A 20579-nucleotide genomic window follows, 5' to 3' on the forward strand; every position below is an offset into this window, starting at 1 on the left:
GATGCAATGAGTAATCTGGAAGATCAAATATGTCTATTGACATCCGGAATAAATCGATTGGCTTCTCAAATTGAAGAATTGCCCTCGAAAACCATTGTTGATTTTGAAGAAAATGAGAGTGCAATTTCCTTGACTAGTGATGAGGAGATGCAAGAGTGTCAAAATGAGAGATCTACAGATGCAGTTGAAAAAAAAGCCGAAGAGGAAGAAATGGAACCCCAACCGCAACCCATTCAAGTGAAAGAATCCAGTGAAGAATCATCAAATGTGGTGACACCACCTCCATTCCCTAACCCGCATTTTCTTAACTCTTACTCTATGATTTCTGTTAATGAGATTGATTTTGTTATACCGGAAGTTTTTGAGTCTCATGGCAGAAATAAGTTAAGAGTAGCTATTGTCAAATATCTTGAACCGTTGAGTGTTCTTGATGGAGGAGTGGATGAAGAATTGAGATCACTGCCTGATTATTTGGCGCCATCTACTAGTCCAAGAAAAATCGTAGCTCGTGTGCTCAAGGATTACTCTATTTACGAGGGTTATCAGGACTATATAAAGGATGAAGTATTGAAACGAGGCACAAGATTTTATTCTTCCTGAGCAAAGATGACAATGTCTAGCCAAAGACATTAAAAAAGGGCGCTTTTTGGGAGGCAACCCAAATATTGATGTTATTATTTTTCATTGTTCATTTTTTTTCGTTTTTTGTTTCTCAGTTGAGTAGTAATCGGTCTTCATATTTTTCTCCACTGTGGTAAGAAGTGCAATCTTGGCGTGACCACGCGGTGTTTGTGTCTCTTGAGGTCAGTGGACGTTTACCAATCTTAGCGTGCCCACGCGGTGTTTGACGACCCCAAACCTAAAAAAAAAAAAATTAAAAAAAAATTAAAAATTTCACATTGAGAAAATTCAAAAATTCAAAAAAAAACATTTTTTTTCTTTTTCTTCAAAAATTCAAATTTTGAAAATTTAAATTCGGAAAAAAAATTTTTAAAAAAACATTGAAAAAAAAACCCAAAAACTATATATATATATTTTTTTTTCCCCTTTTCTTTTTCTTTCTTCCTTTCTTTTCTTTCTTTCCTTTCCTTTTCTTCTTCTTCTCCGCTGTTCCCCTGTTTTCCACTTGTCCTTCTCTTCTTTCGTTTTGTCCGCCGCCGCCAACCTCGTGTTCACCAGCTCCACCTCCGCCTCGATAGCACCGCGCGCCGCCTGAAGCTCGCCGCAGTTGCTGCTCGTCTCCTCGCGCGACACGAGCTGCGAGCACCGCCGCCCCAGCTCACTTTTCTCCTTCCCTCTCTCCACTTTACCCACAGCCCACGGCCGTGCCTGCCTCCCTACTGCGCGCCTCCACCTCAGCTCGTCCGCCACCAGATCGTGCGACCATCACCAGCTCTCGGCCAGGTCGCACGCCACCAGCGCGCGAGCTCGCGCTCTACCAGCCGCGCACGCCGCCGCCCCTGTTCTCCCTTCGCGACGCCACCAGCAGCCGCGGAGCTACCCGCCGTTCCCCTCACTCTCCCTTTCGAGCTCGCGCTCTACCAGCCGCCGCTGCTCACGCCACCCACAGTCACGCCCTTCCCACCTGTCAAAATTGACAGGTGGAGGTATTGAATCTTCAACCTCGATTAGTATTTTTCTGGTTCTTCTATTGCTGGAATTTGAGTTTTTGTGTTTGGGTTTCTTGATGGATAAAAGAAGGTGTTGATTTGGGCATTTTCTAGGGTAAATTTTGGACAGATTTGAGTTTAATTGCTGCCATATGTGGGGATATTTTCTGATATTTATTGAATTGTTGGCCGTTTGATTTAATTCCTCCCTGTGTATACACCAGTGGTACTGGTTGTGGTGTTACTTTACAATTCTTAAATTTTCTCAAATTCTAATCGGTGGTTGCTGGAATTGCCTGTTTGCTGGGATTCTTAAAATTCTTAAGGTTTGGTCGCTTGAAGTGGGTAATTGAATGTCCAATTGGTGACATTTGTTGAGTTTCACTTGCTCCAATTGGTTGAATTCTTTGCTCTGTTGGGGTCCCTGTTGGTATCACTTGAGTTCTGCTTTGTTAGTTTCTGTATCGTGCCCCTTGATCTTATTTTGACTGAATTGGAGACCCAGTGCATATTCATTCAATTTGCTATGTTGCTAGGGTACTTTTCTAGCCTTTGGGGTGCCTCGGTTGTGCATTTTATTAAATTGGGTTGGCCATGTGGTTCCCTTCTTTCCTGTGCATGCACCAGTGGTACCGGTTGTGCTAATTTGCTTGCCATTTCTTATATCGATATGATTGAGCATCTGTGACTGAGTACCCTTCGATCTTGCTGCTTTGTTGGGATCGTTTGTGGTGTCAATTGAGTATCATTTGGTACTTTCTGCCTGGAGTCTATTGAGCTGCCTTTGGTTGGGGTTTATTGCATTTAATTGGTGCATTGGACGGCTCTTGTGCCATTTCCGTTGCTTATTGCAGTAGGTTGCCTCTATTTGCCTTGTGTGGGAGTATTTTGTCCTTTTCAGTTCAATTGCTAAGCTCATTGGAGCACTTGCAGTGATTTTGAGTTGCATTATTTCTGCATTAATCTTAAATTGTTCAATTCCTACGTCCATTGGCGAGTTAAAGAACTTTCATGGAATTGGAGTCTTAAGTGTTTGACGATCGATGTAATTTCACTTTGACGATCGATGTAATTTCATCAGCTGAATGCTCAGGAAGTAACACGGATATGAATTAATAGAAATTATTATGATCTACTGGATACTATATAACCTGTATCCCAAGATTCCCCACTTTCCTTTCTGCAAAATCTATAGATATTTGGGAGAATGAATCTTCTTCCTCTTCGCAACTGCAGCAACTTAATCTATCCAATCACCAGTCTTTCTTCTCTTTACCTTCCATTCTTTGCCTCCTATAGTACAAAAGAGTTTCATACACAACAAGAGCTAGAGAAACAAGCTGAAGAACAGCAGAGAGAAGACGGGCAACAACTGAAGCAAGAAGCTTCACTTGTGTCCCCAGCCAGAATTCAGAAGCTAATAGCTTCCCAGTCAGACCCTCTTCTTGCTAAAGAAATCTTCGACTTAGCTTCTCGTCAGCCCAATTTTCATCACTCGTACGCGGCATGGCATGTCCTCATCCTCAAACTCGGCCGCTCTGGCCACTTCTCTCTCATGCAGTCCCTTCTCTCCTCCTTCAAATCTCAGAATTATTCCATTTCTCCTTCTCTCTTCTCCCAAATTATCAAAATTTATGGTGATGCTGGGCTGCCTGACGAAGCCCTGAAAGCATTTTACTTGATTCTCAAGTTTAATATCAAGCCTCTTCCCAAACACCTCAATCGCATTCTTGAAATTCTTGTCACTCGCCGTAACTTCCTCAGCCCTGCTTTGGACCTGTTTAAATCTGCTCAGAGATACGGGGTCTCTCCAGATACCAAGTCTTACAACATTTTGATGCGTGCTTTTTGCCTGAATGATGACTTGAGTGTTGCATATTCCCTGTTCAATCAAATGTCCAAAAGAGATGTTGTTCCTGATGTAGAGTCATATAGGATTTTGATTCAGGGGTTCTGTAGGAAGAGTCAGGTTAATAAGGCTGTTGAATTATTGGAAGATATGTTGAACAAAGGATTTGTTCCTGATGCTCTAAGCTATTCTACTCTTTTGAATAGTTTGTGCAGGAAACAGATGCTCAAGGAGGCTTATAAGCTTCTATGCAGAATGAAAATTAAGGGATGCGATCCTGATCTTGTTCATTACAATACTATTGTTTTGGGGTTTTGTAGGGAAGGCCGTGCTTTTGATGCTTGTAAGGTTCTTGAAGATATGCGATCCAATGGGTGCTTACCAAATTGGGTGTCTTACCGAACATTAGTTGGGGGGTTATGCAGTCAGGGCTTGTATGATGAGGCCAAATCATATATGGGGGAGATGTTTTTGCAGGGATTTTCTCCACATTACTCAATAGTACATTTGTTAGTTAAGGGATTTTGTAATATAGGCAAGTTTGAGGAAGCTTGTGCAGTTTTGGAGGAGGTATTGAGGCATGGGGTAGCTCCACATATAGACACTTGGATGGAAATGTTACCTAGAATTGCTGAGGTGGATGACCCTCAAAGTATGGGCAATACCTTGAATCAAGTTTTGAAGATGGAGATAAAACCTGACACAAGACTTGTCGATGCTGGTGCTGCTCTGGGTGAATACCTGGTTAAGAAAATAGGACATCGATCAACCAAGATATGATCTTCTTCTTCAGAATCAATGGATTGATCAAAATGTGTCAACTGAACATGAGGAAAGCTGCAGTTTTTCGTCACGGATGAGTACCTATTACAACTCAGCGCTGTCATTTTGTTATCTGAGTGTACCATGATAACTACAATTTGTGGTTGGTGGGCTATTGCTTTTTCCCAATGTGCCCATTATGATCTAATGGAGGGTGGTATTTCCACGACCAGAAGCCTAGGAGCCTCAGTGCTGCAATTGCCGTTGACAGACATGCTAGTACATCATCAGTTGTTGCGATTGCAGGATTTCGCAGATATTGGAAGAGATTAAGCAACTGCCTCTGGAATTGTTGTTCAAGGAATGTGATGCTTCATTACCAGCAAAGCCTAATAGCACAACTGCTTACGTCTGTTATAGGGAGCGATAGCAGCTGCTACATGGGAATGCTTCTTTCCAAATAGCCTGCTATGAGCTTAGTTCTGTCAAATAAATTCAACGTATCTTGAGTGCATGGCCATTTTCATGACCTGCATGGAATCTATTTTGGTGTCCAACAAAGAAGAGGACTAAGAACTATGGGTGGTCAAAACCCAGGAAAAAGGAAGCAGAGCAAAGGTCGGAAGGGCGCACTACTTGATGAACACTTTTTGGCTTCCCATCTTGCATTTTTCCTTCGAGATTAATTTTGATTTGCCTTTTGTTTCCTTTTTAAGACGATACGGACCCTTATCATGAGGACACCAAGACTATAATATGATCTTGGTAATTTTACTTCAGAACTACTTTCCTTCACCTAGAATTTATATGGATGATTTAGCTTTGCCAATATCAGATAGTAGGTCAATTTTAATCTGTCTATGCTGGTATACATCTTTAATACAATTTAGCTTGTAATATTGTGATGTAAGAAAGGCACCCTACAGGTTTACCATTAAACTACGAAACTTCTACAAAATATGGTGTCAGAACTGCAACTTTAAGCGCATCAAAGTATAATTCTTAAATAGCACGACTTCTATATAGTCAAAACTAAACCTTTTCACCAGAAATGGTGAAGAAATGGTGAAGCAGAAGCCATAGATTAGTTCATCTCCTATTGTTTCAACAGCTAGGATTTGCAAGAGCATCCGTAGCCCATTTTGCTTCTTGAAATTACAAACTGATTATGAAGGCCCTTGAAAGGGTGACAATCCATTGAAGAGAACTAATCCTCCAATGCCAGCTAAACTAGGCATCCTATGTCACATACTGCTTTCAAATTATGCTGGTCCGTGAATAATAATAGGTGACTTTTTAAGTGCTACCGTTTCAGCCTCTGCCACTCAATTCAGCATAGTGTGATTTAAGACCACCTAACTTTGGCTTCTCGAGGCAGGGTCAATAACTCATTCAACTTCTTAGGTAAGGGATTGGCATGCGCAGCAAATCCTATGATCTTTCACTTATTATAAAGCCACAACCATGTTATCTGTCAGACTGCTCTCACATCAGGAATCAGGATTAGTACTTGATCCCTCTTAATCATTTCAAGATCCATGTAGTAATTCAGCCAAGCAATCAGTCAAAGATCAAGCCTCAGAAAGCAAGGAACAAATCTTAGATTTCCCAAGGATCCAGGGTTCTGCCAAAAATCCCGACAACAACCTGCTGATTAGCCACATGCCAGTGTGTATTGAGAGCTTATTTCCCTCTCAACCTCATGCTCTTCCGCTTCTGATTCAGTGCAAAACGTCGTGCCATAGCAGGGTTGTAGAATTTCCTCATATACTCTGATAGCCTGTGAATAGCTTGAAGATCACCAACCGCAGAGAGCTTCTTGAGAAAAGAATCAAATGTTCTGAATGGCAATTTCATTCCCCTTTTTACAACTTCTTCCAAAAGAAAGCATGCATCTTGCATGTTGTTAGAATCAAAAAGTCCTTCAATCATCACACAGTATGAATCAATGTCACGCTTACAACCCCTTTGATCCATCTCATGCCAAGTCTCAAAGGCTCCATCAATGTCACCCATCCGGAAAAACATTAAAATTAGCATATTAAAAGTCTGTACACTGGGAACACAACCCACGTTGATCATATTTTCATAAAGCCTAATTGCTTCTTTACTATCTTTATTGTCACAAAGAACCTTAAGAAAACAATTGTAAGTGACAATATCTGGAGGAAAACCCCCATTTCCCATTTCTTCCAGAAATTTATAAGCTGCCTCAATCTTTCCTCCCAAAAACATGCCTTCAATGACTTCCTTGTACGTGGAGACATCTGGAAGGCATCCACTGTCTATCATTTCCCTAACAACTTTAAAGCATTCCTCCATTCTATCGCTCTGGATAAGGGCCACAATGAGGATCGAGTAAGTTTTTGCAGTGGGAGAAGACATAGTTGTACCTTTTGTTCTCATGAATTCCAAAAGTTCAGTAGCCTCTGTCAGCATCCCTGCTCTGCAAAATGTATCCATGGCTGCAATATACGTAAAGCTATCAGGAGTATGCCCCATTTTAATCATTTCATCAAGTATGTTCATTCCCCTACTAGGATTTCTGACCCTGCACCATCCGAAGAACAAAGTGTTATATGTGTCAGCATTAGGTTTGATTTTACTTTTCACCCTCCTAAACATGGCTTCAGCATCCTCAACAAGACTACACTTACACAAAGCATCCAAAAGCAAATTAAAAGCGTTGATTTCCGGCTGTGTCTTCACTCTAATCTTTTTCTTCCTAGCAAATTTCTGAAGATGGGTCAAATATTTCTCAGTGTATTGCCTCAACATATTCAACAACACTTCAACAGGAACTGAATTCTTGTTGTTCCTCTTCATGTACTCTAGCATATCACAAACAATTCGAAACTGTTTGACCTTATATTTTGTACTTGATAATATATCCATCATCTCATTATATGCCTGAGGCTCGTGACTATAATGCTCCTGATGCCCGGCCCATGTAAAGAACCTAAAGGCTGTCTTCTCCTCATAACGAAGCCTATGCAACACCTCTACAACCATTGGAGTTGTCAGTTTGACACATGCTCTATCAAGAGCTTCCTCCATTTTAAACTCTGGTTTTGAATAATCTACCACTATTTTGTGCAACTTATCAGCAAAATTACCATCATCATCATTCATTTCTGTCACGGCAACATTTTCCAAAGTACAGAGCTGCCTAAACTGTCCTCCGAGAAGAATAGACAACTTCACATACGCTGAGAAATGATCAACAAAATCGGATCCCCCGCTGGAACAGATAAATGGGCTAGAAAGTGAAGCATGATGAACTGGAAAAAAGGGTGATACAGAAACTCTTTTATACCCGCGAAAAGAGATGAATTCAGAAAACAAATAGGGACAACGGATGAAGGGTTGTGATGAGCATACATCTTTGAAGCATCTATGACTTCTACATGATGTTAATGAAGTAGTTAACAGTTTTCGCCACATTGGAGAAAAATAACAAGGAACGTGACTAAAAGTTCTTGATACAGGTAAAAAGTTTCAACATGTACCATATAAATGGAGAACAAGGGAAGAGTCAAGGTAGAATAGACCAGTATTTGTCACTGAGACAAATTATCAAACAACTAGTAAGCTATTCTAACATCACACCTGAAGATACTCTTGGCAGGGTATATCTTGCAACCTCGGAGTAAATTGGAGTGTTCCAGAGTGTTGGGAAAGTGGGAAAGGGTCCAAGAATGATATCCGAGTCCGGACTGCCCTGTTCGCGGTCTAGGAGCTCAACAAAGAGGAGACGACGGAGGCTAATTGCTCAAGAGAAAGTCTTCAAAATTGCTATACATCAAGGGTACTTATGACTACTGGCTGAACTCTAAGGGTACTCGTGAAATTTCACCTAATAGTCGGGCTCTATGTGACAATTGCCAAAGCAAAATAAAAATAAAAATAAAACTGCAGGCAAAATAAATACTGGAGCAGTGATGGAGAGAAGCAGCGGCTATTGGAGCCTGGAGGAAAGCTATGGAGGCTGAGGAAAACGAACCCACAAGCCAAAGAACAAAAAGGGTCAGAAGGCAAGAGGTAAAACTTCCAACTTTTAATCCAAGAAAGAGCCCACAAAAGAAAGTTATGCATACTAATTGTGGGTTTTGTTCTTGACTGGGATTTATGAAGGCAGATATTGGAAAAAAAGAAGGCTGCGGATGACATAATCAGAGCTGCTTCTTCACAAAAGGATCATCTTTCTTCGTTTCCCCAGTATCGCCATTATCGCACAAATGGTTGGTTAGTTTTTTTTTTCCCCTGTTTATGCAAAGATTCCTTTTTTAATCTTCAATGTAGATTCTTCGAAAAATTCATCATATTTTCTAACAAATTCTATCTTTCAGCATTGAAATTGAGTACACATTGATGATCATTTGAATCTCTTTTCATAGCAGAAGCTTTATTTGGTTGTCCCTTTTGTTTCATTCTCTTGGCAAGTAGGTGATGACAATGCAATAATTGTTTCTGGTTCATTGTCTTAGCTAGTTTTTCTACTTCTTTTTCCCCCCTTTTTATAGATCAATATTATATGAAATTCAATATTTTGGTACTTAGGACTGTCTGTGTACTTGGGGTCTGGACTTGGGGATAAGCTCTCATTCCATCTGAAGCAGTACATACAGAAACTTCTCAAGGTAAATGAAGGGACGACGCTCTAACTAGTTCATTCTCAAAGAGAATGAAGGAAAGATGGAATCTTGTTCTGTTTCCTCTTCATTTTTTAGATCTTATCTTGCAGGTAAACATGGAGGGACCATATGGATCAGAGTGGCCGACGGAAGAGAAAGTGAAGCGGAAGGAAATGGTTGCTCCAGAAGCACGTTATATATTTGTATATGAGGATACAAATGTAGATGGTAGTCAAATTTCTTCCATGCCAGAGAATGAGAAGAGTTCAAGTCATACAGATGCAATTGTTGGATTTGTACATTACCGATTTATTATGGAGGAAGAAGTACCAGTTCTTTATGTGTATGAATTACAGCTCGAAAGTCGTGTTCAGGGAAAGGGACTTGGGAAGTTTTTGATGGATCTAGTTGAGCGAATTGCCATCAAGGTACTTTATGTCCCTTTTCTAACCTTTTCTGTATTCTCAAAGCATTTCAAATCTTCATAGCATACAAATTCTGCAAATTTTAAAATAGAAAAGGTCCTGCTGAAAATGAAGTCAAGCATAACTTTGTATGCCTCAGGAAAAAAATATAAAATCAAAAATAGGAAAAGAACTTAGCTGTTTCACACATATGACAAGATATTCTGGCTGTGAGTGTAACTTATTATAGTGTTTAAAGTTGTTTATACTTGCTGTTAGTGTCTAACTCATGATCTGGGTTTTGCAGAACAGAGTGGGTGCTGTGATGCTTACTGTACAAAAGAAAAACTTATTAGCAATGAACTTTTATATGGCTAAACTTGGGTAAGCTTGAATGCCCTTTTCCAGTTTTGTTCTCATCTTGCATTTCCAAGGAGGCAAGCTTGATACCGATTAATCTGCTACTCGTATATTTAAGAAAAGAATCAGTGGAAGGCTTTCTCTCATGACATTTTGCTTATGTAGAACATGTAATCAGGCTACGGGCAATGGAAAGAACAAATTGAAGCTTAATTCATGTTTTCACGTGCATGAAAATGTTTGAATTGGCAGAATAGCCACTCCTGGGACTGTTGGAAAACTTTTATTTGTTTATTTATTTTTGTTGCTATTCCTGTTGGAAGATTTTTATTAGCTACAGCTGGCATTTTGTGTTTCCTTTGCTCTTTAAAACTACTTTGTAACCACATAAACTTTGTTAACTTGAAGAACCTTTGTATTGTGGAAGGTGTTTTCGATCTTCACCTGCCCTGTAGTTCATTTTTGGTGCATGAATTTTGCGGTTTTCATTGACATTTCTATAATTCTTATGAAAAAAATCACCACCTTCCAACTTTAACAACATAACTCTTGAGGAGCTAAGTTAGTCTTTTATTCTTCTCAACTCTTATAACTTCTTTTAGATAAGTGGAACAATGTAAACGCAAGCATTTGTAACTAGAAAAATCTAAAGGAAACTAGCATATCGTTCTTCTCTAAGAAAAAGTACAGTTATCAAAGTTTCTAGCAGCTTTATACTCCTTATTTCTTGGTTTTTCCAATGGTCAAAGGTTATATTCTTTCATATATCTCTTCTTACAGCTAAAGAATTCATTCTTTGGTGTTGGCATGACCAGGTACATTGTGTCTGCTATTTCACCATCGAGAGTCTATCCATTGGTATGTGCTCTTTCAGCTTACCTGCAATCTATTGTTCACTTTACATTCTAATACCCTCCTTTGATGCAGACAGGATTAGAGACAAGTTATGAGATTCTTTGTAAAGCATTTGAAGCTAAATCTGCATTTGAGGTTCGTACTTTCTCCCTAGCCATATGCTGTCTCAAGCAATGCTGTAGAATATAACTTATGGGTTCTGCTTGAGAGATAGTGAAGCATTCTATTCTGAAGCAAGTGTATTTTTGCATTTAAACATGTGAACAAGGGTTAAGGTTGGTGTAGTTAATTCTTCGTCAACTTCTGTTTCCTTGGTGTTTCTGAAAGACCACAAATTCGATTTAGCATATGTTAATGGCATTAGCTTTTGTTTTAATCTCGACACATCTTTCTCTAGGATAGAGATTGCAAGCTTAATTGTGACCCAGTTGCACTTAAATCATGGTTGAACATTGAATTATCTCAATTTAAGCCCGCTGTCCACTTGTAACCAATTTTTGTTCGTTCCATGAAGGAGAGCCAATGACTAGAGTGACAGCTTGACTGGAATTCCTTCAAGTTGCCTTGTTCTTTGTATCAAAGTTTCAACCTCATTCCTGAGGGAAGATGAGAGGTTTGTCTAGAGGTAGCATGAAAAGTGCAATCTTCAGACAAGGAATTTATATCTCTTATAGGTCCATTTTAGTTTCTGCGTTTAGCAAAAGTGTGTCATAATGTTATCGGAATTAGCTTTTGTGTATCTTAGGGACATTTCAATGTTGTCCTCCTAGGTAATTTAACGTCTTTGTCCGAATTCTAGCTCTGGATTAAAGTTGAGACTGCATTATTCTATTACTGAGGGGTCAGAAGATGAAAAAGCTATTGGAAAAGCATTGTTACAGCTCATGTTCATTTCTCCCAGAATCTTGATTTCTAGCAACAGGCAATTTGGATGCATTTGTTTGATCTCTCTGTGACCACCAGTCCCGCTAACCGCCCAAGGGCTGGAAAGCTCCTTTGTTAAATCTTCCCTTTTTAGTTAACTTCACAATTTTATGCTCAAATTTCCAGAGCATGTTGCAGTCTTTGGTGAAAACAAAACTCGGTTTTACCTTCTACCCTTCAACAAGCAAGATTCTAGGTGGGTTTAGTTAGATTTATTAAGAAATTGGATGAGATATGCAACAAGGAACCGATCGATGTGTATCTGAAGTTTAACGATTAAATTGATTCTTTAAAGAGTTTTAAGTATAATACAATCTTTTTTCCAAGAACACGGTGACATTTTCAGTGTCTTTCACTGATAGTTACATCATCTCCCCATCTTTCAAATGTAAGTTGTACAATTCGATATCATCAAGAGGGATATTCGTTGTCTTGTCCCATTTTTGTGTTCTAATATATAATGTATCACTATTTCCAACTGTAGACAAGTTTAAATACAATAGCAAATTGACACAAAAACTTTTACGAGGTGCATCATCATACATAATTGCATAGTGCTTTTTTGGAAAAAGAAAAGAACATTATTGGTCCAGGTAAATGTAAATATGTGCTCGTGCTAACCACAAATGTTACCTATGGGTTAGACAATCCAACGAGGAACCCCTGGTTCAGAAATACAAGATACTGGCGTGCGAAACTCTACAGGAATCTTGCCCAGACAACCCCAAGGCAATAGATACAAGAGCCATTTTGCCAAAAGAAAAACCAGGAATGCCAAATGCATGCGCAGACCATGGCAAGTTGCTGCAGTGCAGAACATAACAACAGAAGCCACAGTTCTAAGATAAGAATCTACAGAAACTGAAAATTCCCAAGAAGAAACAGACATTTTTCTACATCCTTTTCAGCAGAGTGTTATACGATGTATGCTACAAATGGAAGCAGGTTTTTGAAGAATTCTTCCAAAACCCGATGGCCAGGCAAAGCAGATACATGGGTTTTCATCTGCCCAACACAAATCAATTTTCTCAGCCTTGAACTCTTCCCAAGGCAAAGCAAGTAATTAATGTCGAGAAATATTTGCAATATCACTACAGGGATTTTGGGACAAGTGAAAATCATAATTCACATGTCAAATTCAGATATCCTGACCTAAAGATGCAATTTTATTAAGGTTTTATTCGCCTGCTTCACGGCACATCATCAATGAGCAAAGTTCCAAGAATGCTCATTGGTCAGGTGCTAGAACTCCACCTCAACCTACATCTTTGGTTCAACCATTCAATTATTTCCTCCACAATTTCTTGTCTTTCAGGTTCAAAGAGCAGATCATGTAAAAGCCCTTCTATAAGCCTGATAGTTTTGTCAGTTGAGGAGGCCTCCTCATAAAGTTTCCGAGATGCTGCTGGATCAGTGACTCCATCAGCACTGCCATGAAGAACTAAAAATGGCACTGTCAACTTCTTCAAGTTCTGTTGTAGATAGGCCGTAATCCGTAATATTTCATAGCCAGTTCTTACCCTGATAGATCCTGTAAACACTAGAGGATCGGAGTACTTAGCAACTAATGCCTCTGGATCTCTAGAAACTACAGTACCCGTTTTATTTGCTGCACTGAACTGATATCTTGGCAATAAGAAGGAAAAAATAGGAGCAAGTACCTATTATAATGAAAATAGGTCAAGTCACCTTATACCAATTGATGGCGATAAATACATTTTAAATTGATGAATAGTTCCTAAAGCAAATAATCTGTAGCATATAATTCTGCATGTGTAAATGGTTGAAATTAGGAAGACAATGTCTATCAACAGAGAAATGGTCCTTACTGCAAAAATTGGATGGGAAGGTTGAACTCCAACAGCAGGTGAAGTGACAACTACTCCTGCAATGTGAGCTTTAACCTCTGGATCCAGTACTGCCTAAAGTTGATGAAAACAAGAATCATTAAAAATGAGAGGTACACATAAGAGTGTTTTACAACGAAGGTGCCATTCTAACATCACCTTAAGAACAATGGCTGCACCAGTCGAGTGTCCAAAGCAAAAGCATGGAAGACCTGGATTTTCCGCTAGAACCTTCCTAATAAATGATTTCTGAATGAAATAGAATGAAGATCAGTCAATATAAATGTGCAAACATCATAGAAAAAAAGACTTCAATCCCTATATTGTGAATAATGTTCAAAGCATACCATATCATGAACAGCATCACTAAGCGAATGAACATAAGCATGAAGTCCATCACTTCCACCATGTCCTACAGTAAACATAAAGATATAATCAAATGGAAAAACCTACTTCTCGTTCTAAACAGAAAACAGAAAACCCCATGGCAAATTTTTGGGTATAGCATTTCAGGAGTCCTGGCATTAATAGGCTAAACTCTATCATATGACGTCCCTATCAGACAGAAAGTGAAACACAAAAAGAAAATTTAACAGCATCCTAAATGTTATAGCGCAAGTACAAGAACACACACAGCACAATCACAGAGAGAGAGAGAGAGAGATTATAAAAGTTGCAAGTCAAAAACTTCTAAAATGAGGGTTCGCACTTGATGGAAATGTGCTAACAAACTTTTCCACCGATATCACTTGGCTTCAAGAATTATGAGTGTCAGTCCTATGAAATCAACAGATCTGAAAAATCATACTATGCCACTTAAGAGCATAGACAAAAAGAAAATTACATCTGCTACTGAAAATTGATGAATGACCATCAGTCTTTGAACTTAATATCTAATTCAGCTAGCAGTTAATAAAACCCATGTTTATGCACCAAAATGATGTTCCTTTCCAATATTGAGACTTACCACTAAATAATTACTTTCACGAAGCACTACATTGGACATGATTCTTCATTGGAAGTGGGAATTCTAAGCAACCGATCACATATGAATACATACATAGATGCATGCATGGATGCATACATGATTGGTTGCTTAGAATTCTCACTTCCAATGAAGAAACATGTCCGATGTAGTGCTTCATGTCCATCCATGCATGAATTATGAGTTGCTATATATCCTGTCAATTATATTTCTCTTCTTCGCTTTAGAAGAGGGGTATCAAACTGATCGATTCAGTATAAAATTTTAGTATTCAAAAATGAGTTCCAAGAAAACATGCTTCCTCCTTTAGCATTCTTCTGTGTTAGGGCAGATGCAAGACTCAAATAATTAGCTTACTTATGAAGAGGAGCTTCACATGGTACTTTTTTGCACCAATGGCATCCGCATTGAAAAATTTTCAATCCCTGCATCACCCAAATATACATGCGTAGTTGAAATCCGTCAACTCTAGATTATAAAAAGAGAGGTCCAGCAGACGAATATAAAAACACTCCTTTTTTTGGTTTTTTTTTGTTCTTTTTCCTTTCTGCAAAGAAAAGAAGAGAAAATAAAAACAACAAAAAATAGATTTGAAATGAAATTGACCTGGGCCTGGCACCAGATATCCAACTTTTCATGGAAATCATAGGGTATATGGTATTGGTGTTTACTGCCATAACTCTTTAGAGTCACTCTCTCTATATCAGGTCCAACTTTTCATGGGAATCATGGGGTAGGGTACCAGTGTGTAACCCCATGTACTTTTTAAGCTCTCTCTCTCCCTCTCCACTTTGCATAAAAGCAGAATTAGCTAACATGATGGAACAGATATTGCTCACACTGACCAATTGCAATTTTAAGCCCATTTGCAGCACAAGGGATGCCATAGCTATAGCATCTCTGATCCCATCCCTGCACTTCCAACAGAGCCCCTTTCGACCATCTGAAGCATAATTTATTTATTTTTCCTGAATAGCATCTCTATCTACCCTCTGAACTTTATGATATGAACATCTCTCGGACTGTATATCATTTTTTATAAGCACTTTCACCTTCTTAAAATTGGCCAAATCAATAATGACAATGTTCAAGATTAGCGATTTAAACCATCATTGTTAGTACGCATTCAGATGTTGACTTTGTCTCCAAAACAAAGGTGCCCAGACTGCTAGGGCATTCTTACTCTCCGAAGTACTTCTCACTTTTCATGCCAACCTGAGAAGTCAAGACTCATTTTGTTTATGTCCAACAATAAGGTGAACTTCTCTAGACTGGCAACTGAAGTTAACATCATCTGACTGAGTACAATCTACATTTAGGGCACATTCCAATCATAATACTTCATGAACTTGCTTACCATAGTAGTGCAGAATACTTTGAGCAATACTTTCATTTGCTAAATATAGTGTTAAAAAAATGTTTTGTGAGCTAGTAGTTCAGAATACTTTTACTTGCTAAATAATAGTGTTGAGAAAAATGTGATTTCAAAAACAAAATAACACCAGAAAATATTGAATTTCAAAAACAATAAGTAATAGATAACATATAGTAAATAAAACCAAATATATCCTTTTAGACATTTTAGGTTGAACCAGTTTTTAGCAAATTGCAGAATAGAACTTTAGAACTTGAATAGCAATTTCATTAGAATTAAATTGCTCCCAAAAACCCACTTATCCTAAAAGAATAAAACTTAACTTCGAATATGGTCTACAACAAGCAGTTAAAATTTTTTTACCTATCCAATCCATTGCATAGACCTTGTAACCATTTGCATTCAGCTGCTGAGCAAAATCAGTGTATCTGCCACTGAAAAGCACCATATTCACTTTAGAAATGAATGACATCAACACGAAAGAAATTTGCATCTAAATAAAAAAATTTGCTAACAAACCTGTGTTCGTTCAAGCCATGTAGGAGAGCAACCAACCCTCTGCAAAAGACAGACCACGCATTGTCATTTTATATAAAACATATCTCAAAACAATTCACTGAGAATAGCAGAAAATATTGAAAAATTCAGGGTTCAAAAAATTACAATAGCAGAAAAAATTTTCACTGAGAATCCTTAGGAAATAAAGTAACTATAACAATGTCCGATAAATGAACTTGCCAGTGTAAATTCAGAAAAATTGAAGCAAGCAGAAAATTCAATAAACTAAAACTGCAATGGCGAGAACCTTGATTTTTTTTTTTGGTGCTTAAACATTCCCTTAAGTGTCAGGTAATCATTTGGGATTTCACGTCTTTATGTAAAACAAAAAAAACATTTTCCAATATCAGTTTTTAATAGTTTTCCTGGCAAAACATGAAATTATATCTAGAACGACTGTTGTGACACTCGCGAAGGCTATAATTGCTTAATTAAGATGCTACTGTTTGGCTTCCTAGTTGTCTTGCAAAAGAATCAAATGCACTTTAATGCAGATTCAGCACCAAAATGTATGTGAAGTTTCAAGGACATTTTTGCCGCTCGATGCCGTATCGAATCCAAAACAGCTCTAGACACAGTTCAAGTAGCAATGGTCAAGTTCACACACTAATTAATAAGCACACTTTATGCCTGCATATACACTTCACCTTTCAATTTATAATCATCTTATATACAACATATCTCAATCTTTGGAAGACTTGGTGAGAATGTGAAAATCATCACCCTCCAAATACTCTCAGATGGTTGTAATGATTCCAGCCCCAAATCCCATCATTACAACATGGGCATTACGAAAACGTGTGCCAAGCCACAGGTCATGAGGGTGGATCCACGATATGGCTGCATGTAGAATTGCAGAGAGATATAAACAGATTTATCCCATTCTACCCAAAAACTATGATAAAGGTTAAGGGCAACAGACAAAAGGGTCACCTTCTCCACAGACACTAGGTTACTGTGTCTCTTAAAATGCGGACCTCCTAGTTGTACAGTAAATGATTCCATTCAGACACAACAGCAAAAATCATATCAACCAATTGAAGAGGAGAGGAGGATAAGCCTTATGATTCTTTGAATTTCTGGACAGGTGGCAATTGTTCTCAAATTTATCGAGCTATTAAATAGGAGGATAAGCCTCATGACAAGGACATATACATTTTCGGTACCATTCCATGTATTGACTTGTCATCCTCAAATCCCACAAGATAAAGAATAAGAATAAACGATGATTCTTAGTTCTCACATGACACAGCTTGCGGATTCAGTTGAGAACAAAAGCAACACAATTTGCTCTCTGCTTTCACCAGAGAATATTGTTGAAAGTTGAAACCTCAATGACATAATAAGAACACATATGTACGCACAAAAATTGTCCGTGTAAACAGACTAACCTAAGGACTATATTTATTATCCGCCTACCTCAAAAAAAAAAAAAAGATTAAAACTTTGTGCTAACAAAGCAAGTTTTGCACAATTAAAAACAAAATGCCTGATTTGTCCTATGCTGCAGTCAATTGCACCTAATAGGAGAAAGGGAAAAAAGGGCAAAAGGTCAGCAACCCAAGAAAAACTCAATGATACTCCTATCAAATAAGGTTGACTGAAATTACCAAAAAAGAAAACTTTTTCCGGTTAAGAAAAGAAAAATATATTCAGTTTCACCCCCCAGGTAAAAGGAAGCTAGTAAGTGCTTAAAGAAACAAGAAGCCTACAACCTCAGTATTAATTGACATAACAATGCAAGCTCAAATTATGTTTCTTAATGATTACCATAGCATTATTACATCATAAAGCCTGAAGCTTTGTAGAATTTTGTCGTTAGAATTTATTAACCCTTAATAATTAACTAAACTATTTACCTGACTTTAATGCCAACCGGAGTCCATGACTGCGTGAACAAGGTATCACCTCTGGATGTCCCAAAAAGGGCGTAGTCTCTCACCGACTGTTTACAGTTATCTTCCAAAACCCTCTTTATAGCCAACGCCCTCCTTGACGCCACCTCCTTGTCCACCGCCGAGCTCTTCCTTGGCACCATCGCCGCCGGCACTCTCACCACCGTCACACCTCCTTTTTTCTCCGCCTGTCTCTCCTCCTTCCCATGCCCCTTCCCCCCACCTCCACTACCACCACAACTGCCACTTCCTCCCGCCTGACTCCCCGGCCCCATCACGGCCCCCGGCGACACCACTCTCCGGCGCCGAAATGGCAAAAATAACAACAAAACAAACGCATTTAGAACCATTAACGAGCTCTTCCAAACTCGCACAGAAAACAAAGCGCTAATTCTTCCACTCGCCCCGGAGGTTAACATCACCGTCGCTGCCACATCCTTCCCCTTCGCCGCCTCCACCATCGCCATTTCTTCTTTTTTCCTCCTAACAACCAACGGCTTCAATCCAAAACTTCGTAATTTCGACGACCCCTTTGGTTTAAACGTCGTTTTAACTGCAAACTTATATGGGTTCCTATTAATTAACGGAATATGTAAATAATCAACAGTCAAACAGGTCATAAAAGACGATAAAAATCAGAACTTGATAAAAATTTTGGCTGATTCTACGATTATGCTCCGTTTTTCTGCTTTTCCTTCTTGATTTAAGAACCTTTCTGTTCAGAAATGGAGGGAGGGATAAAGGGTTCGATGAATTCGACGAGAAAGGGTTTAGTATTTCCTTAGATGGTTGCCAAATTTTGGCACGGCTCGAAAGTCTCTGGCTTAAGGAAGAAAGGAAAAAAGTAGGGGGTGGCGCAGAATAAATAGGGAGAGAGAAATGCGGGAAACTCATAGCTGTAGCTTTTTTAATTGTACGATTGATACGATGACAGATGTTTTTGTTGGAGACGTTTTGAATATGCGGCAACTTGACGTCTTTTCTTTACTTGTTTTGGTGTGGTTAAGTTTTTGGTTTGGATTAATTGGAAGAATGGCCCCCTGAACTATTGCTAATTTTCAATTTATCCCGTGAACTAGCAATTAGAATGTCTTTTTTTTCTTTGGGAAAGTCTTGAATTCAAAATATCCTGCTGTATAATTCCTCTCATTTTATCATTCAATCCAACCTTCTCTCAATTGCTTTACTTGACAGTAGTATGAATTGAATGAATAAACTTTTAATGCTCCTAAATAAAAACTTTGTCTTGGATTGTCACGTTTCTCAAAAGTTTGTTTTGTCAAAAGTCCAATTAGGTATTGTAGTAACTCTTTTATTTTATACATATTTTTTTATCAAAACATGTTACAATATTATTTTTTTACCAATTTTTCAGAATAATTTAGAATTACTGTAATTTATAAAGAAATACTTTTAACATGAATATTGTATTTCTTAAGTTATGAAAAATATTAATGATTGAATACTTTAAAAATACTTTTAATGCTTAAAAGCACCTCTTATTTATAAATGCATGTAACTCCAAACTAATCTAAAGCTTTGCACAAGCAAATAGTGAGCAGAATTATGCACCGACAAAAACAAATTAATAGGTATAAAGTCCCTTTTTTCTTTTGTTTGTTAAAAAGGGAGTAGTTAAATTAATAGGAGTAGTTAAATTTTTTCAAAAAAAAAAAAGGGGAGTGGTTGAATCACTCATAGCAAAATCAACCATTTATTTTGTTCAGATGAATAAATTAAGAATGAGGGGCCCTTATGCATCGTGACTTAGTAGTACAACGTAAGCATGCAAGAACATGCGCGTTTTTTTAATGGTTTGATAGGGTGACACGTGTAAAAGCGTACTAAGGTTTTGATCAGGTCCAAAGGACGGGGACTGTTTATACTAATAAATGATTCTAGAGTCAAGATCGTGATGTAGAAATGATCCAGTCAAAATTTATTCGAAATTTTATGGATTGGTTTAGTTGGCAGAAGAACCGCCCCATCATCAGGTGGGGCGGATAGAGACCGGGCCGGATTCGAGGCGATCTCAGTAATCTGTTTATTGAACCAAAAAAAAAAAACAGATTTTTCAAATGAATGTTTCATATTGATCGAGTTAGGTTGGTTCGACCGGATCTCCAAACCGTTCACGGGGATCTCCAAACCGTCAATTGCAGAAGAGCCGAATCTGATGATCTGCATACGTGTAATTACTAATGCTTGTAGATTTATATTCAGATTATTAGATCAATTACTAACCAATACTCAATAGCGATGTCAATTGATAGAATTTAGCAATGCATGTATTTTTATCATGAGTCAAATTTTCTTTTTTTAGTGCATAAAGGACATTATTATTATGGATTGTTTCGAGAAAGGGAAATCAAAACATCTCTTACGTGCTCGCGTACTTGCAGCGATTTCATTGATTTTTTTTTTTCGGCCAAGAGAGTTAATAAAATCTAGATAATACCAAACCTCGCGTACTTGCAGCGATTTCATTGATTTTTTTTTTTCGGCCAAGAGAGTTAATAAA

General features: G+C 38.3%; 4 protein-coding genes across 8 annotated transcripts; 2 read left to right on the forward strand and 2 right to left on the reverse strand.

The window, feature by feature from the left end:
* The first annotated feature begins 1089 nt into the window (after window positions 1–1089).
* On the forward strand, window positions 1090–5076 carry LOC113767487 (pentatricopeptide repeat-containing protein At4g01400, mitochondrial-like). Its single transcript, XM_027311599.1, has one exon. The coding sequence runs from the start codon at window positions 2818–2820 to the stop codon at window positions 4237–4239; it is 1422 nt and encodes a 473-aa protein (XP_027167400.1). The 5' UTR covers window positions 1090–2817; the 3' UTR covers window positions 4240–5076.
* A 194-nt stretch (window positions 5077–5270) lies between these two features.
* Window positions 5271–7984, reverse strand: LOC113768571 (pentatricopeptide repeat-containing protein At1g73400, mitochondrial). Its single transcript, XM_027312984.1, has one exon. The coding sequence runs from the start codon at window positions 7663–7665 to the stop codon at window positions 5905–5907; it is 1761 nt and encodes a 586-aa protein (XP_027168785.1). The 5' UTR covers window positions 7666–7984; the 3' UTR covers window positions 5271–5904.
* A 189-nt stretch (window positions 7985–8173) lies between these two features.
* Window positions 8174–11421, forward strand: LOC113768122 (N-alpha-acetyltransferase 40). Of its 4 annotated transcripts, XM_027312365.1 has the most exons (8): window positions 8174–8262; window positions 8360–8462; window positions 8782–8861; window positions 8966–9283; window positions 9567–9643; window positions 10435–10477; window positions 10547–10609; window positions 10989–11421. In XM_027312365.1, the coding sequence occupies exons 1-8, from the start codon at window positions 8203–8205 to the stop codon at window positions 10998–11000; spliced, it is 756 nt and encodes a 251-aa protein (XP_027168166.1). In that variant the 5' UTR covers window positions 8174–8202; the 3' UTR covers window positions 11001–11421. The 4 variants fall into 4 exon arrangements, with proteins under 4 accessions (XP_027168166.1, XP_027168165.1, XP_027168167.1 ...); XM_027312364.1 differs by having other exon boundaries at window positions 10547–11421; XM_027312366.1 differs by lacking the exon at window positions 10989–11421 and having other exon boundaries at window positions 10551–10633.
* A 1040-nt stretch (window positions 11422–12461) lies between these two features.
* On the reverse strand, window positions 12462–18909 carry LOC113767364 (monoacylglycerol lipase-like). 2 transcript variants are annotated; one of them, XM_027311428.1, is made up of 8 exons: window positions 18023–18909; window positions 16125–16163; window positions 15969–16039; window positions 13593–13657; window positions 13405–13494; window positions 13228–13320; window positions 12919–13059; window positions 12654–12839 (listed from the first exon to the last, which is right to left on the reverse strand). In XM_027311428.1, exons 1-8 carry the CDS (start codon window positions 18676–18678, stop codon window positions 12744–12746), a joined length of 1251 nt encoding a protein of 416 aa, XP_027167229.1. In that variant the 5' UTR covers window positions 18679–18909; the 3' UTR covers window positions 12654–12743. The 2 variants fall into 2 exon arrangements, with proteins under 2 accessions (XP_027167228.1, XP_027167229.1); XM_027311427.1 differs by having other exon boundaries at window positions 12462–13059.
* Between the last annotated feature and the right edge of the window lie 1670 nt (window positions 18910–20579).

The sequence above is a fragment of the Coffea eugenioides genome, chromosome 4, assembly GCF_003713205.1.
Source record: "Coffea eugenioides isolate CCC68of chromosome 4, Ceug_1.0, whole genome shotgun sequence".
In the NCBI taxonomy this organism is placed as follows: domain Eukaryota; kingdom Viridiplantae; phylum Streptophyta; class Magnoliopsida; order Gentianales; family Rubiaceae; genus Coffea; species Coffea eugenioides.